This window comes from Syzygium oleosum, unplaced genomic scaffold, assembly GCF_021117445.2.
Source record: "Syzygium oleosum isolate NSW1041296 unplaced genomic scaffold, Sole_v2.1 Sole_v2.32, whole genome shotgun sequence".
Taxonomy (NCBI): domain Eukaryota; kingdom Viridiplantae; phylum Streptophyta; class Magnoliopsida; order Myrtales; family Myrtaceae; genus Syzygium; species Syzygium oleosum.
In genome coordinates, this window is record NW_026607516.1 from 1,543,889 (window position 1) to 1,561,435 (window position 17,547).

Genomic DNA, 17,547 nt, shown 5'->3' on the forward strand with positions numbered 1-17,547 from the left:
ATAAGAGATTCTTACGATCTCAATTCGTGCATTTTTATATACATTTATATCGATATGCCCTTCATACCAAACAATGGACAAAATAGAATATGAAAGTATCCCAAAATAGTTGATAGAATATAGCAAACCCACTCAATTTCTCGTTTTATCTGGGTTAAAAATCCATACAACCAAATGTAACCTAAGTGTATTTGTTGCATGGAAAATGAATGATTTAGAAAATATTTTCCTAAAAAAAAATAGCTTGTATTGCTTGCGAAATGAATGAACAAATGTCAATAATGGAAATATTTTCTATTAACTAAGTATTTTACGCGATATAAACGATCATTTTTAGATAGAATCGAGAGGGGAAAAGGAAAGCAAAGAAGAAGAGCACGTGCCGGCAGCCTCGCGTCACGTGAGAAGCAGATTCAACAAAGCCAAAGCGACCCGATTTCGCTGACCGCAGCTCCTCGCCATTTCCCCCAAATTCATTCCATCACTCTCTCTCTCACCCCGAATTCATTCAATCCCGCATCCTCCATCGCCGTTGAGAAATTTCAAATGCAGTAAATCGCTCGCGAGCCTCCGGCGAAAGTTCCCGCAGATCTCCGAATCCGGCGGCGGCGGGGAAGAAGGGTTGGGGGGTCCTTCGATTGATCTGATCGTCGGGGGTGTGGTTGTGGGGCGGGTGGGGAGGATCGGCGACGATGCCGGTGGCTGCTTCGGCCATCTACTTCCTGAACCTCCGCGGCGACGTCCTCATCAACCGCCTCTACCGCGACGATGTCGGGTAACAGTCCCCCTCCGCTGCCTGCTTCGTTGACGTTACGCGGTAGCTGAATTTTGACTCCGATCCCGCTGATTCCTGGTTAGCTAGGTCGATTGTTCCCCTCGTCTCTTCCGATGAGCGAAGTGCGGATCCCCTTTTTGGGGAGCTTAGTGGAGTCGTAGTTTCTGGATGGAGATCGTTACGGTTTGTGCTGTTGTTGTTGTTTGCTGTTAGTTGAGCTGCCTACCGTGAGTTTTGTTTGCTAGAGCTTGAGAATTAGGGATGGTTCTGGTTACCGGGCGATCCACAGGGGCCTGTCTTTAATCGGGGTTAGGTGTTCGGAAGGTAGCAAAGACGTGAGAATTGGATGGTGCTGTGTGCGGTGCATCGGTGTAGTGTTTCTTTGATAGGATGTACTTTTGCAGCTATTTGATCCGTATTTAAACTGCTTAGAGGATTGCGACCGGCATGAAATTGTAGGAGGTGCTGCTGCCAATGGTTTTGTTGTGATCTATGTATATAGTGTATATGCAACTTGACAGCTTTATGGCCTTTGATCGTAGCTTTTTTACGAATGTAATTTGGATGGAGGTTACCCGTGCATATCAATCGGGCCAATGTATTATTCATTTTATCGGTTGTCGTCATGTAAACCCTTGCATTCCTTTAGTTAACTCAAGATAACACTTTCCAATAATAGACCCTCTAGTTGTTCGCCGCAAAACTCCTTACCACTGTTTCTGTCTTATCTATCTTGATCTCTCCTATTATTCTGATGAGTAATTTCTTTTAGGGGAAATATGGTGGATGCTTTCCGCATGCACATCATGCAGACAAAAGAGCTCGGTACCTGCCCCGTGCGCCAGATTGGTGGTTGCTCATTCTTTTACATGAGAATTAGCAATGTCTACATTGTGATAGTTGTCAGCAGCAATGCTAATGTAGCTTGTGCTTTTAAATTCGTTGTGGAGGTAAGCTTCTTCCACAGTATGTCATCCTCTTTTGAAGTTAGCAAATCCTGAATTCCTGTTTAGTTCATAGATTACTTGTTTGGTCTCATTGTGAAATTTCACCATTGCTGCTAAGTCATTGTTAGGACAAGTTGCACCCGCTTCTGTTTTGATAGTTGAAGTTTGTGCTCTCATTAGCTGTTGACTTTTATTATCTGTGGTCTCAATGGAGATGTGGATAGACTGCTCAGGACTTTCTTCAAGCATTATAATTTTTTTCGCAGAAGCAGAACCATAACTGCTGCATGCATCAGAAAATATACATGATTGTGGAAGTATAGGAGGGTTAGGATGAATGATGTAATTGTGGTGCAATCATACTTCAAGGGAATGGATAGCTATGAATGCCTGATACAATTTCTCTTTCTTGCAGGCCGTTTCCCTTTTCAAATCTTATTTTGGAGGATCCTTTGATGAAGATGCTATTCGTAATAATTTTGTTCTCATTTATGAGCTTTTGGATGGTAAGTTAGAGGCTTGAATTAATTAATTGTTTGTTTCCGGTTGCGATAAGGTAGAATATTGTAAATAATCCTGGGCAAAAGGTCCTTTGTGGTTGACAAGATTCTAGTTTTTGTCCTGGAGGAGCAAGCGAGAATAAAAGTTTCTAGAGATATGCCTACTTTACCTCATACCACTACTGTTCATGTGGATCAATTGTCATGATGCAGTATGTATGATAGTAGACTCTCATGTCTTGCTAATACGACAACCACATGAGTTTTCCCCTTTCTAAAACAGAAGTTTTGATGAGTTTTAAGAGGACGCGAAATGCAGTAGCTAACTTAAAGCAGGACATGAGCCTATATTGATCGGTTATTCAGGGTGGGGATGGTTGGATGTAGGATGGCTGACTATACTGCTTTAAAGCAAAGCGAGAAAGCATGAATAGAGAATTCTTAGGAGTATATATTTAAGCATGTGTATTCTATGTAGTTTAGTTTTAGTTGTTTCTCAAAGTGTGAAGATCGTTTGGAGCTCACATGCATGTGCTTGGGGTGCCTGCTAGCTAGATGTTTTCTGTAGAGCTGCGAAATCGGCGAGATAGTTCTCTTTAGAATATTATTTAGAATCTGCAGTACAGGAATGGATTATTGACATTCCTCATCATAACATTCATTTCAGAGATCATGGACTTCGGTTATCCTCAAAATCTTTCCCCTGAAATCCTGAAGCTGTACATTACTCAAGAAGGAGTCCGCTCGCCATTTTCTTCCAAGGTTGGTATCTTATTGCTTAAATTAATCCTGACATGGTTTTCCAAAGTGTTCTCTGAATGATTCTTCTTCTTCTTCTTCTTCTTCTTTGGTAATTTCTAATTGTGCTATCTCCTACGAGTTTAACAGCCTTCAGATAAACCTGTGCCAAATGCTACCTTACAAGTCACTGGTGCTGTTGGTTGGCGGAGGGAAGGGCTGGTTTACAAGAAGAATGAGGTGACTTTGAGATTGTCCTTTGGCTCTTATCCATGATATCACCATGTTATGTGATCACGAACTTCATTTCTACAGGTTTTTCTTGATATCGTGGAAAGTGTAAATCTTCTTATGTCTTCAAAAGGTAGGTCCAATATTTTGGATCAAAAGTACCATATTGATTTCTTTTGTTGCTCACCACAAATTGGTAAATACAGGAAGTGTCCTGCGTTGTGATGTGACGGGGAAGATTCTTATGAAGTGCTTTCTCTCTGGAATGCCTGATCTGAAGTTGGGTTTAAATGATAAAATTGGCCTTGAGAAAGAGTCGCAGATTAAATCTCGTCCTATTAAAAGGTAGTCTGTCACCCATAAGTTTATTCAAATCAAAAGACTCTTGCTTTTTGTGCTTGATGATGTTTAAGTTGCTTTTGCATTGAAATGCACATTGCGTGTGACCTTGCTAATACCAGTTCATTCCCAGCTCATTTAAGCAATCATTTTCCTTCCGGCATTGTGTTTTTATGCTCGTTAGATTTTGGCCTTTAAGTTTTCACTAATTATTTGTGCTATTATATGTTTGTTTTGGTGTTCTCGTCTATGACACTCGAATGTTTTTGCAGTGGTAAAACTATCGAGCTCGATGATGTCACATTCCACCAATGTGTAAATTTGACGAGGTTTAACTCAGAAAAAACTGTTAGCTTTGTGCCTCCTGATGGTGAATTTGAACTGATGAAGTAAGCTTGTGATTTCCTCTTTTGCATCATCTATTTATTGTTTGAACAATACAAATAATTGCCTTTTTTGGTTGTTACCATTCATTCTATGTATAAGTACTTTAATGCTAGTAATCATGCGTTCTTTTGATTGATTCATCTTATATTCTGTAGGTATCGAATAACGGAGGGTGTTAATCTTCCATTTCGAGTGTTGCCGACGATAAAGGAACTCGGGCGAACAAGAATGGAAGTAAATGTCAAGGTTAGTAATGATTATTAGTGAAGCAAAGTGATTATGCCTTGTCTACGGTCATTTGGTTTTCTCACCTGTGCTAATCTCCAGGTAAAGAGTGTTTTCGGCCCAAAAATGTTTGCTCTTGGGGTTGTCATTAAAGTTCCTGTACCAAAGCAAACTGCGAAGACCAGTTTCCAGGTGACATCAGGACGAGCGAAGTATAATGCTGCTATTGATTGCTTGGTTTGGAAGTGAGTATGTTAACTCAGAGGATTATATAATTTGGAATTTGTTCTGGTTTCTCCTTTCCAGCATATGGTCTAGCTGTAATTACCTACTTCCATTTTGAGTCCATGATGGGACATTGTTGTTCTCCCAAGTCCCTTACCGCTTCATGAAAGCACATGATATAAGATTGATAGGCTCTTATTTTGATTGTTTGGTTGTGTCATAAGTAACTGGAGTACAAAAAAGGTCTTGTTTGTAGAATGGTTGGACTTAGAATAACTTAGAATAAATGCTATTTTGGGGTTGTATCTTATATTTTTTTTTTTTTGGTAAAGGTTGTATCTTATATTTAGTATGGCGACAAAGTAAGAAACATATGAGTAAAGAGTGTACATTAATAAATTCTATTTTCTAGAAGATGCCTTTTAACCTCATTAATCACCAAAGAGGAAGAAAGAATGCCACATGTTAATAATTTATTTGTACATTAACTATAAACTAAAAAACTAAAATACAAAACCCAAATGGGCATGCGCTGGTTACCAAAAACCAAGATAATTTTAGTTTTTTAATTAAAGTTAATGTACAAATAAATTATTAACACGTGGTATTCTTTCTTCCTATTTGGTGATTGGTGAGGTTAAAAGACATCTTCTTGAAAATAGAATTTATTAATGTACACTCTTAACTCACGTGTTTCTTACTCTGTTGCCATACTAAATAGTAGATACAACCCTAAAATAGAATTTATTCTAAGTTATTAACGTACCGTTCATTAACTCATGTGTTTCTTATGCTCAGACAAAAAGGTTCTCTCTTTAGATTATGCTTGGTTGAGAAACTCATACTCATTATGTCTTGTGGCTCCTCAGGATAAGAAAGTTCCCTGGACAAACGGAACCGACTATGAGTGCAGAAGTTGAGTTAATATCAACAATGGGAGAAAAGAAATCTTGGACAAGGCCACCAATTCAGATGGAGTTTCAGGTGAAAAAACTACTGATATTTAGTGCCATTAAATCAAATCTATAGGATATGGTTCCTTTTTTCATAAAATTACGCTTCTCCAAAGTTGAACTTCCTGCTCTTCGTTTTTTTTTTTTCTCTTCCTTAGCTGAATATTTAAGATTAATGCATGATTAGTAATTTTCTGTCTGGAGGATTGATAATATGAGTGGATAAACTTTTCTAAAGTCTCTATAGTGTAAAATTCACTCTTTGTGGTGCCATTTCTTCACCAAATTTACTGGTGAGCGAAGAAGTTCTCAATACTTTTTTGGCCATAAGGGATGAAAGGTTTGTTGCTTATTTGACAAATTTCGTATCTCATTTCAGGGGTGCTAATATCCTGCACCACTGATTTTGCCTGTCCTTCGTTGAGCTTGATTGCTCCTTCCCTTATCCACTAGCAGTGCTTTTGTTGAGTATCCTTCCATGTTGCAATCCGTGTGCTTAGGCGGTTTTTCCTCCAATAAATCCTTTAGAGAATTACAATTGCCCACCTGCTGGTTCCAGATATATATATCTCTTATTTAGCCTTTTGTTTTGTAATGGGGCCAAAATCTTAAAAAAGAACTCGAGATATTAAAGTCTTTGTTTTGTTCTTTGGCTTGTTTGTCACTGTCCATTCGTCTGTCAACTTGAGTTTGCCCGCTGTAATTATGGCAGTCTGGCTTGGCCTAAACAATAGTTGAAAATGAAGTCTTCAACTAAATATAGTTTGTTTTGAAGCTTGCAATCTCATGGCTCAGATATGTGTATTTTGACATGCACTGCCGTGTCTTCCATCATCCCCCCTGTTCTCTAGTGATCTCATCAATATTGCTTGCAGGTTCCAATGTTCACGGCATCTGGATTACGTGTCCGCTTCCTGAAGGTATTGTTGCCTTGTGTATGATGTACATACCTTTTTCAGTGTGACCAGGGTTGGTTGCTAACATCATCTTCGCCGCAGGTGTGGGAAAAGAGCGGATACAACACGGTCGAATGGGTCCGCTACATAACAAAAGCAGGGTCTTATGAGATTAGGTGCTAAGCATTTGTATTGCCGCCTTGGAGCTCATAAGCATCGGAGTAGCAGCTGAAATTATGAGAAATTGTCAAGTTCAGTGCCATTAGGAGTGGAAACCTTGGTTATCCTCGAGCAGATGAACGCGGTGTCGCTCGCATTCTGCTCCATTGTCTTGCGGAGGAATTTATCATTTTTCAAATATGAGCCTGTCAAATATGGTTACTATTCTTAATTCGTGGTTGTAAAGGCTTTATCTTTCATTCACAGGGACGTTTCGAATTGCACGTTTAGGTCAGGTCCTATCAACTTCTGGGAGCTTGGAATTGTACATTTGATTTATTCATGTAAGCGACGAGAATCGGTTGTGTCATTTGTCGACGTCTCATCTTCCGCTCACTTGCATATGGCTTTAGTGTGGTCACGTTGTTTCCTGAAGTTCCTGTAGTAGTTCTTTCCATCTCCTTTCTCCTACATGCTGATCTTTTCACATGATGGAATCTCTCTCTCTCTCTCTTTCTCTCTCTGTGAAGAGAGCTGACACGGTATTTAGTACCAAAGCTTTGGTTCTTGGGCCTCAGTTGGTCCACATTTCGTTCTTGCGAAACAGGAGGGGAAAAGTGGGGCGTGTTGGGTCCCCCTCGTCTGGATGCAAACCAGAATCTTGAAAAAGGGGTGATTGGGGGGAAGGCCAAAAGGTGTTACCTTTATGTTTGAATTTGGCATGACAAGTTTGACTTATGGTGCCTTTATGCAGTCATTAGGGGCAGGATCGGTGCTTTGGATTCAACTTTTTTTTACCTGCCTCCTCCCTCCTCCAGTTCCCTGCCCTGATTAAATAGTATATACACAGATGTGGATGGGACTTGAGATGCAGCTAGGAATCTCCAAAACAATAAAAGAAAAAATTACCGAAAAATCGAATAAAATAACTATTTTCTCAAAAATGATTGTTTGAAATAATTAATCGATAAAAAATATTATCGATAATAATTTATATCTAAATATTTTCGTGGATGATGAAAATTCTTTTTGTTCATTTATTTTTATAAGCGATGCAAGCGAATTATTTTTAAGAAAATATTTTTGAAATAGAGTAAGAGCCGTGCATTTTATAGTCTTTCACTCCCAAAATTGTTAGCCACCCACAGTATCCTTATACTTTGCGATTGGTTGTGTGGAGAGATGACATCGTCTTTCACAAGAGTCTACAAATTTCGTATTTTCTTAATAATTTAGTACTTATAATATTGACGTGGTCTATCACTAACAGATACCTATAGGTACGTGAAAAAGACCTAAGTATCTGATTCATATTGGGATGTGGCAAAAAGTTACGGCTTGTGACTATAAACAACACTCACTAAGCAATATCCGACCTGGCATTCGAGAGCTGGCATTCGAGTTCTCTAGAATTGCTCATTTCTCCTCTCATGCTCTCTCTTTAGGCTTTACTTCATCCAAGAGATAAACAACTTTCCAGTTAATGCTCTTTCTATATAATCTTTCCATAGTGAGCAATTTGACAGCAATTATTACATCGTCATCCTTATAAAAAAAAAAACCCAAACTAGCAATTAGACCAAAAAGGGGCACTGCCTCCCAAGTATAGTATCCAACTGCAAAACAACCAACCATTTCGATTTTTCAAAATAATACCATTATATCTTGCATATGGGAAAATATGGCTATCTATTAATGTTCTTCCTAGTTATACCCGAAGAGATCAGATCTTGCTCATTAATGTTCATTCTAGATACTCTTTCTATAATGAGCAGTTTGACAGCAATTATTACATTGTGAACTTTGGGATAATCCAAACTAGCAATTAGGCCAAAAAGGGACATATCCCACCCAAGTATAGTATCCAACTAAAAAACAAGTAACCTTTTAGATTTTTCCAGTAACTATTTCGATTTTTCTTTCCCACAAAAAAAAAAGTTAACTATTTCGATTTTTCATAAATGGTATCCGAGTCGATGAGACCAAATTTCACGTAATTGGTATGTCTACAGCGTGTGAATCATTGGATGGACCATGTCTAACATGGAATACAACGAAAAGTTTAAGAATTCCTACTCATAAAGCGTGTATTCTAGAATTTGTCAAAAAAAAATTTTCCATATAAGCGACGTTGAAGAAGGGAAAATTGAATTATCCTCTTTATTCATTGAGCACTTATCACCAATTCTACACATACGAAAATTTTTCCATATAAGCTATATCAAATGCGGAAAAATTGAAATTGATGATTCATTAACAATCGAGCATGTAACAGGTTCGTAGCATGCAAAAGTATTTTCCAAATTAGTTACGTCGAACAAGGAAAAACTGAAATTAGAAATCGCCAATGATTGAGCACACATGAGTTGGATGCATACAAATTTTTCTAAATAAGCCATGTCGAACGAGGAAAAACCGTCTTTACCTCTTGAGCACGCTAGAATTCGATGCATATGAAGTTTTTCCATAAGCGATGCCAAATGAGGAATTAATTATCCTTATCTATCGAGCACTTACAAGTTCGACGCATACAAAATTTCTCCGTATAAGCGATATCAAATTGGAAAAAATTAAAATTGCAAATTTTTTCGACAATTGAGCACGTACAAGTTTGTAGCATGCAAAATTATAATGCAAATAAGTGCCGTCAAACGAGGAAAAATCGAAATTATGGATCGTTAATGATTGAGCACGCACGAGTTCGACGCACGCAAAATTTTTCCAAAGAGGCAAAAACTGAAATTAACGGCCTGTAATTATTGAGCACGTACGAGTTCGGCGCATGCAGAATCTTTCCAAATAAACCATTTCGAACGAAGAAAAACCGAAATTAACGGTCCTTAATCATTGACCCCGATACGAATTCGATGCATGCAAATCTTTCCAAACGGGCAAAAAAACCGAAACTAACGAACGATCATCCACGATCGAGTCCGACGCACGCAGATGTTCCCAAATATGAATTCAACGGCCCTTGAGGGTTCGACCCACGCAAATTTTCTCCCGAACAGGTCACGTTGGGCGAGGACGAAACTGAAAAAGCCAACGACGACGGTTCACGACCAAGCCCGATACGAGCTTGATGCATACGATACTTTTTTTGTGTTCATACAAGCAATGCCCCAAGATATGGATTTTGAGCATTGCCCCCTCTCCCCATGGCCCTAAACAACGGCAATGTTGGGTATTGAACAGCAAATGGGATCTGATTTGCCATTGGATTGAAGGGCCAAATCCCCACAAGAAAATCCACACCAAAACCCCCCAGATTGGCAAAATATTTAAAACCCTACCTATTCACCATGGCCTCCCCCTCACTATATAAGCAGCCCCATCTCTGTCCCCCTCTCTCTCTCTCTCCACATCCAAAGTAGGGTCTCTCTCTCTGTCTCTACACTTTGAAACTTCGATTATATATAAAAAAAAAAGAGGGGAAAAAGAGAGAGTTTCAGAGTTACAGAAAACAAAAACAAAACCAAAACCAAAACCTCACCTGCATTCACGCTTCTCATTTCCCTCTCTTCGCTTCCCAACAATAAAAATCTCACCTTTAAGCCACCCGAGGAACCGACCCCCCCCCCCCCGCCCAACAGGGGCAAAGAAGCCAAAAAGGGGTGAGCTTTCGCAGATCAAGGAATTCAACCCGCGAGCGGGATGGACTCGAGGGACGCGCCACCGCCACCGGGGATGGTCTCCGCCGGCTCCTACTCCGCCGGCGGCCCACAGCAGGGGTCGCAGCAGCAGCAGCAGCAGCAGCCGCCGCAGCACCTGATCAACCCCAATTCGTCGGCGGTCATGATGCAGCACCGGTTCCCCTTCAACTCCATGGTGGGCTCCGGGGGGCCGCCGCCGCCGCCCCCGCCGCAGCAGCCGCAGCAGCAGACGGAGGGGATGGATTCGCTCAATAATGCCGGCGGCATTTACGACGGATCGTCGCAGGTGGGGCTGAGGGCGGGCGGTTTCTCCATCGAGCCGGCCAAGAAGAAGCGTGGGAGGCCCAGGAAGTACACTCCCGAGGGCAACATTGCCCTAGGGCTCGGACCCACTTCAGTGCACTCCTCCTCTGGCGGGGATCACCACCACCACCACCACCATGGCGGTGGAACCAGTGGCGGCGGAGGTGATGGGAACCTCACGGGCTCGTCTGAGCAGCAGGCCAAGAAGCACAGGGGGAGGCCGCCTGGGCTGGGGAAGAAGCAAATGGATGCTTTAGGTGATTTTTTTTTTTTCATAGAGACGAAGCTTTTCTTCTTTTGCAGTTTTGGGTGGATTGTGTGAGTCGCTTGGGTTGAGCATTTCCTTTATGTTCTGGGGTTTGCAAATGTAAAGGTGTGATTTTGACCAACGTTGAGCTGAGTTTTGTTTTCATGGTGGCAGGAGCTGGTGGAGTTGGTTTTACTCCGCATGTGATCCATGTCGACGCTGGTGAGGTATGTGGATTTTTTTTCGTTTTTGGTTTGGATGGTTCTGAATGGAGAAGAATGTGGTCACTGAATTTCAGCTGCATTAGGGTTCTAATGTGTGTAGTTTTTGGGTGTTCTTGTTTGTGTGCAGTTCTAAGCTCGACAAACAGTGATTTTTGTCTCGTGTTTTTCTTTTTTGTGCTGATGCAATACTGATTGTTCTGGAGTTTCTTGACAACTGTGTCTTGGGCGAAGAGTGTTTCTTTAGTTCAACGTTTATCCTGGTTTTTCGATTCGAAGTCTTAGATGAATGAAGGTGATTAGCTTGATTGAGAAGCCTGAAGTTCCGATATACTTTGTAGATGGAAGTAGCCAGTTGTTTTTTTTTTTTTTTGTCTACATAGGGATGCTGATAGGCATACTTGCTTTATAATTGATCAATTGTATCTTTTTCCAGTCACATGGATGAGATGCAACACCTTATATTTGATGGATCGTGTACCAATAAGGAAGATTAATCATATGAACGCGAGGTCATTATAGATCATCTTCAATGAACTTAAAATTGGTATATATCGTTTCCAACGGTACTAGAATAAATGAGGTCCTCTTTTCATAGTAAATGCGTCTCTCGTGCACGTGCCGACACGCTTGTGAGTGATGGATACCTTCATTTAGATGCTCTATCGGATGGCATAAATAAGGTTCTCATGTTGTAGTCTCTCTCTCTCTCTCTCTCTCTCTCTCTCATGTGTGGGGGGAATGCGCTAGTGAACCCTTCTTCTTGTACCTTCATATAGGTGCTATTAGATGGCAAAAATGATGTTCTCTGTCTATTAGAGATACTCTGTTCCTCAGATATATTTTTCTGGATTTGCAGGACGTGGCCTCCAAAATTATGGCCTTTTCATTGCAAGGACCTCGTACAATTTGTATTCTCTCGGCAAGTGGAGCTATCTGCAATGTAACCCTCAGGCAGCCAGCAATGAATGGTGGGACTGTGACATATGAGGTGATCTTCGTGTTCTTGCCTAGCCAGTCTTTCATAAGTAGCATGATATAGACACAAACTTAAAGTACATTTGTTTTAGTTGCTAAATGCTTACATGGGTTAATGAAAGCTCTTTAAACACTAGAGATGTTGCTACTTCGATAATGATGAGAAAGAGCGTAAATAGTGGGTTGGTGAGAGAACCCAAAATCCTCAGACAGAAGTTCCTTGAGTAGTGATGCGCTAAATAATGGGAGAATAGTAGAAGTCTGAAATTATACTAATGAATCTGAATTAGGAAATAACTTCGGGGTGCCTATGAATTTAATATTAGTTCAGTTGGGAACGACAATTTGATGGATTTATTTCTAGATATGGTTAACACTCTATTGAGCAACATACTTTTGCATGCTGTAGATGGACTTTTGAGGAAGGATAGGAATTCTTTTGCAAATAGGTGAAAAAATGTGACAGTGGCTGATAAGATCAATAGGTAAAAAATTTGGAAAAGTCAAGGATGTACAGCACGTTGAAATGTTTCACGATTGGTGATGTCTTCACCACTATTTGATGATTCTCTAGTGGGGGAGACCATGGTGAATAGGTAGGGTTTTTGGTGAAAGTCATTGAATAGTAAAATAGGTGAGGATGAGAGATCGATATAGTGAACCCGGTTTTTAGCGATGTTTTCTCTCTAAAGTTTGCTTTCTGTTATATGTGCTATCGCTGACCTGACTCTTTAGAGCAGTTGATGCAATGATTGGTGGTTCATCGTTGCGTAGTCAGTTGATGCAGGTCAATACTATCTGCTCCAAACATTTCAATAATGTATTTTCATCTGATCTCGCATCTTATGGAATTCTTGAGGTGCTTGTTCACAACATGCACTTTACTTTTCTGACAGGCTTTGATGTCTAAAGCAGCGGTGTTGAGAATTTTAGATGTTTTGACTGAGCCTTTGCTATCTAGTATCTTCATCTGTTTCTGTTCAGTTCATCGGAAGAGTACTTGCTCTGTCTTCATGGGGGAGGTCTTCCATATGACTGATAGTTGTCTTTCTGAATCAGATTTGCTAGACAAGTCTACTTGTTACTTTGTTGGTTGTTTCTATAGTTCATTGGGCAGCCCTTGCTGACTAATGTTAACGTGTTGTTTTGTCTCCTGACTGTACATTGGCTTTAAGACCCATAGATGTTCCAGTCACTATTTGCCTGACTAGATAATTCAAGTGAATATTCTTTGTATTTCAAGCATTGTTTTCGCCAATATTATCAACTCTTCATGTCGATGCCTAAAATTTATTCCTTGCGCCTTTTGAAGCATCATAACTGATGATCTCATACTGATTTAAGGATTTTCTTTTAAAGCTGCAAAAGAGCAACTTCAATGTCAATTTATGATGTAAGAATTTCTTCATTGTCACTGGTGCCGTTCACTCTTAAATGATCGAGTAACCCTTAGGCCAGTGTAGAATGTTTTCTGAACTATTCTGAATGCGTCTCAGACTTTAAATTTCTTTTAGCATCACATATGACTTTCCCTTCTCTCTTTTCACCTTACAGGGCCGATTTGAGATAATCTGTCTATCTGGGTCCTTCCTGTGTCCTGAAAATGAAACTGGTCGTAGCAGAGCTGGTGCATTAAGTGTGTCATTAGCAGGTCCAGATGGTCGAGTGCTGGGTGGAGGGGTTGCAGGATTGCTAATCGCCGCTACACCTGTACAGGTAAGTTAATATACATACATCTTAAGAAAAGATTGCATTGTTTCAGAGTGGAAAGCCAAAGTCCCATCCGTGTTTTATTGTTATGTAATCTGTTGATCCCAGATTAGGGGCGTTTCTTGGGGAAAGGTCTCACAAGAACAATTTAAAGTTAACCAGTTCCTGAAGAACTAATCACTGCCTCTTTGTGGCCACAAAAGTCGGAAATTTGTTCTCCCATGTCCTGGATCATTAGATAGGAATCAGGAGGAGGAGAGAAGTTTCTACCCTGTTGAAAATTCGGTGGGGCGAAACTTAGAAAATGCCTTGCAATGGTGAAACCATGTCGTCGATACAGATTTCTCTCATTATTTCTTTCCAAATTGTGTGACAGGTTATTGTTGGAAGCTTCCTTGCAAGTTCGAAGAAAGCATCTTCGAACGCTCTCAAGTCTGATGCTTCTCCGACGCCACAGGGTCCACAATCCCATATGTTGAACTTTGGTGCACCTGGGACGGCAGTGAGCCCCCCTTCTGATGGAGCATCGGGCGAATCATCTGATGAAAATGGTAATAGCCCAATTAATCACCGACCTTCCGGACTCTACAACAACTCTAGCCAGCCGATCCACAATATGCAGATGTACCACCATCTGTGGGCTGGCCAAACTCCTCACTGAAGAAGTTAACTGAGATATAACCGGCTTTCTGGGTACTACTCAACTTGAGATCATTGTTCATCGTAGCCGCAGATATATATACATTAGGCCGACTTGGCAGGCGTCACCCAAATGACATTTTAATGAGGCATCCTCTCGTCGACTCCATTTTATTTCTTGTTTAGTCTTTATTCTCTTTCTGAACTTGGTTACTGGGGTTTGTTAACTTGAATCTTATCGGAATATGGTGCTGTTGTTGATAGTTGATAGCATGGGAAGCATTTTCTTGAGGATTCTTTGCTTGTTTTGGCAATTACTTCCCATCTATGGTTTCTTGATTCAATGGGTGGATTTGTGTTAGAGTTTTAAATTTCTTGCTCTAGGTACTTTCAGAGATGGCTTCTGGTAATTTGTCCTCGTGCATAGCTTTAGCACTAGAACCTTGGCGAGCTGAGAATCAACAGTTATATACATTTCGTCCCTGGATTAGTGCAGTCCTGAAGACATAACGATGCACTGAAGACTCACAGCGCACATGCTGTTATTAGTGTGTGAGATTGAAAGAACGAGGGATTGCCGGTCAGCTGATTAGTGGGAGTTCCGAGTTCGAATCTGTGGATATACGCTTGTTTCGGTTGTCTAGTGTGACTGATAGACTCGCATGCGACATTCTACTCCTCCGCGCTTTATGAGTATGTATGCGAAAATGTGAGGAACTGTAAGCGAGGAAGCCATCGTTGGGGTCCTCTGAAGTAATCAAAGAGTTTAATGTCTCACCAACACAGAAGGATGCTTCTTTGTTTAGTGACTCCAAAGTAAGCGAAGCAGGGGCCATGTGAAGAGATGGGTAGATTATACAGTACTTCGATATGATCTTTCAACTACTACCTACCTACTCATGTGGGCCTCTAGTTTTGCCTCGGGCATCGCTAGTTTTCTAAGGTTCGCAGTTCAGGTCATCTTTTCTCCGGTAGGATTGAATCCACCTCATTAGTCATCGGTCTTACAAAGGTAGATCGACTATTCACATCGAAAGTGAGGAACCGAACGCGATTCGCTGTGTCGACCTAGAGTCCCAGACCAATAATCTCAACAGAATTGAACGCGATTCGCGGTGTCCACTTAAAGAGTCTTGGACTAGTAATTCCACGAGTTATTTTCAACACTGATGATTTCATGTATCAAGTACTCTACTTGTCCTCTCTCTGGCTCTCTCCAGTCGGCAGTCTTATTCCAATTCCTACCTCCCTCTCCAGCAGATTCTTAGTTTTTACTCCAACGTCCCGTCTTCGGCCAACGATCTGCATAAAGACATTTACATAAAAGCGACACAGCCCTACGTAGTCTCTCTCTCTCTCCCTCTCTCTCTATCACTAGCCGTTGGCTGGCCAATTCAACAGGAGACCTTGTCAAACTCTTTAAAATAATCTCCTTCCTCATAAGAAAGAGACCTTCCCTTTCACTCCCGATTCAACAATCATCTCTCCACACGCATTTTCCTGCAAATCTACGATACCCCATTTTAACCATTACTCATTCAACTCTCTCTCTCTCTCTCTCTCTCTCTCTCTCTCTCTCTCTCTCTCTCTCTCTCTCTCTCTCTATCTATCTAACTGTACCATATATATAAGTTGATTTTGCATGCACATATCTTCCTTCATCTCAACTTCCAAAGCTCCTTGCCCTTACACACAAATTATACTCGCGCGATATTGTTAATGGATTGCTTGGTGCTGCCGGTGGCGCTATTGAGCCGGCGGTGCTCTGGATCCCGGCTGGGCTACCGGCAACTCGTCAAGGACGGGCTGGGTGAGCCCGACGGCCTGGTGACTGTGGTGGTGGGGAAGGAGAAGAGGGAGTTCTTGGTCGACGCGTACGTGCTCGAGGAGAACCCGTTCAGGGTATTGATCAACGCCGTCACGAGCAAAGGGGATGGAGGAGGTCCCATCGCTAGGAAGCGGAGCAAGCGGAGGGAGAGGGTGATCTTCGTCGACGTCGACGCGATCTTGTTCGAGCACATGCTGTGGCTGATGCACAACGACTGTCCGTCGCTGTTCCAGCTGAACGTGGAGGAGATCATCGACTTCTACGCTCAAGAAAATTAGAGACGAAAGCGTACAAGCACCCATTTGGAAAAGGTCCAAAGGTAGAAACTTCATGAAATAATTTAATAATTCTTTTCTATAACTATAGTCGTTTTCTTCCATGGCGTGAGCAATCCATTTCTAATGGTCCGTCCTTAGTCAATAACCCTAAGTTCTTGGTTTGGATGTATATACATGCAATGACGCATCAATGTATTCACCTACTCTCTTCAGAATATGCTGCTGCTTGCGTTTGTTTGTTTTGGAAAAAGAATAAAGACTGATGGGATTAAAGCCCTAGACATTTTTTGTATTATATGATTAACAATGTTATTTATATGATAAACAATAATACAAATCGAGGTTACATTTGATTTCCAGTTGTCGATCGGGCGGTTTGGATGTATAGAACGCGTCCTATCCTATGTACGATGACGCGAAGGTTCGTGTTCTTGTCATGGAGCGTGCTGGTTTGCCGTGATGTTTCCTTTCATATGACGTAGACTTTACATTCACTTATTATAAGTTATAAATGATTTTAAGAAAATATGGACTCATACATATTGAAAATGTCGACAACATACATTGCGATCCACTTCGTGACTCGTTCATCCGACCATATGTGTACACGTACATCCGCATTTCATCGTTAGATTGGCTATGTGACTTTATCTGCTAAAGAAATTCGTAATTGAAGCGTTATTCGCTCGAACAAGGAGTTTAAAGCACATGATCTTTCTTCACCGACACGTGATTTATCTATTTAAGGAAGACTAACTAATTATAAAACAAGAAGATATTTCATAGAATGTGTTGTTGTTATTATTATTATTTTGGACATTTAGTTATGTCATATTAAATGTGTAAATAGGCGATTTTGTCGATAGAAGGAAGATGATAGATCTTATGGTAGGTGCAATGTAGATAGCTTGTAAAATGTACAAAACGAGGACGTTGTTGTCACCGCCGCGATCTCGTTTGCTTCTCCTATCTCTGTCTTCTTTAGAATATGATAATGGCGACTAGTCTCTCTCTCTCTCTCTCTCTGTCCTACGAAGCAACATATAAAGTTTATTTGCAATCTCAATTTGATTGGGTATTCTTTTTTTGATTTTTTATTTTTTGCGGACCATGAAGTAGTCGAGATTTTTTGAGAACTTGTTTAGTAGAGAGATGTGCAACTCTGAGATAGTAGCCCATTAGAGAAAAAAGCAAAAGAAATAGCAAATATATTTCCCGGATTACAATCTCTCTTAATCTTTATCAAATGTTCGCAAAAAAGACCCAAATGACCTTAATTTCTACCATAAGAATTGATACAAAAATCTTATTTATT

The 17,547-nt window shown here is 40.7% G+C and overlaps 3 protein-coding genes across 3 annotated transcripts; all 3 read left to right on the top strand.

Annotated features, from left to right (window-relative positions):
* Positions 1-463: 463 nt before the first annotated feature.
* On the top strand, positions 464-6,745 carry LOC115685357 (AP-2 complex subunit mu). Its single transcript, XM_030610426.2, has 13 exons — positions 464-775; positions 1,548-1,725; positions 2,138-2,228; positions 2,890-2,984; positions 3,111-3,200; positions 3,276-3,324; positions 3,398-3,536; positions 3,803-3,919; positions 4,073-4,163; positions 4,245-4,387; positions 5,237-5,351; positions 6,196-6,240; positions 6,319-6,745. The coding sequence occupies exons 1-13, from the start codon at positions 693-695 to the stop codon at positions 6,397-6,399; spliced, it is 1,317 nt and encodes a 438-aa protein (XP_030466286.1). The 5' UTR covers positions 464-692; the 3' UTR covers positions 6,400-6,745.
* Positions 6,746-10,014: 3,269 nt separating this feature from the next.
* LOC115685423 (AT-hook motif nuclear-localized protein 8) lies at positions 10,015-14,426 on the top strand. The gene is made up of 5 exons (XM_030610503.2): positions 10,015-10,588; positions 10,753-10,805; positions 11,659-11,790; positions 13,332-13,493; positions 13,864-14,426. The coding sequence occupies exons 1-5, from the start codon at positions 10,030-10,032 to the stop codon at positions 14,146-14,148; spliced, it is 1,191 nt and encodes a 396-aa protein (XP_030466363.1). The 5' UTR covers positions 10,015-10,029; the 3' UTR covers positions 14,149-14,426.
* Positions 14,427-15,706: 1,280 nt separating this feature from the next.
* Positions 15,707-16,524, top strand: LOC115685437 (auxin-responsive protein SAUR78-like). Its single transcript, XM_030610514.2, has one exon. It carries the CDS (start codon positions 15,846-15,848, stop codon positions 16,230-16,232), a length of 387 nt encoding a protein of 128 aa, XP_030466374.2. The 5' UTR covers positions 15,707-15,845; the 3' UTR covers positions 16,233-16,524.
* Positions 16,525-17,547: the final 1,023 nt, after the last annotated feature.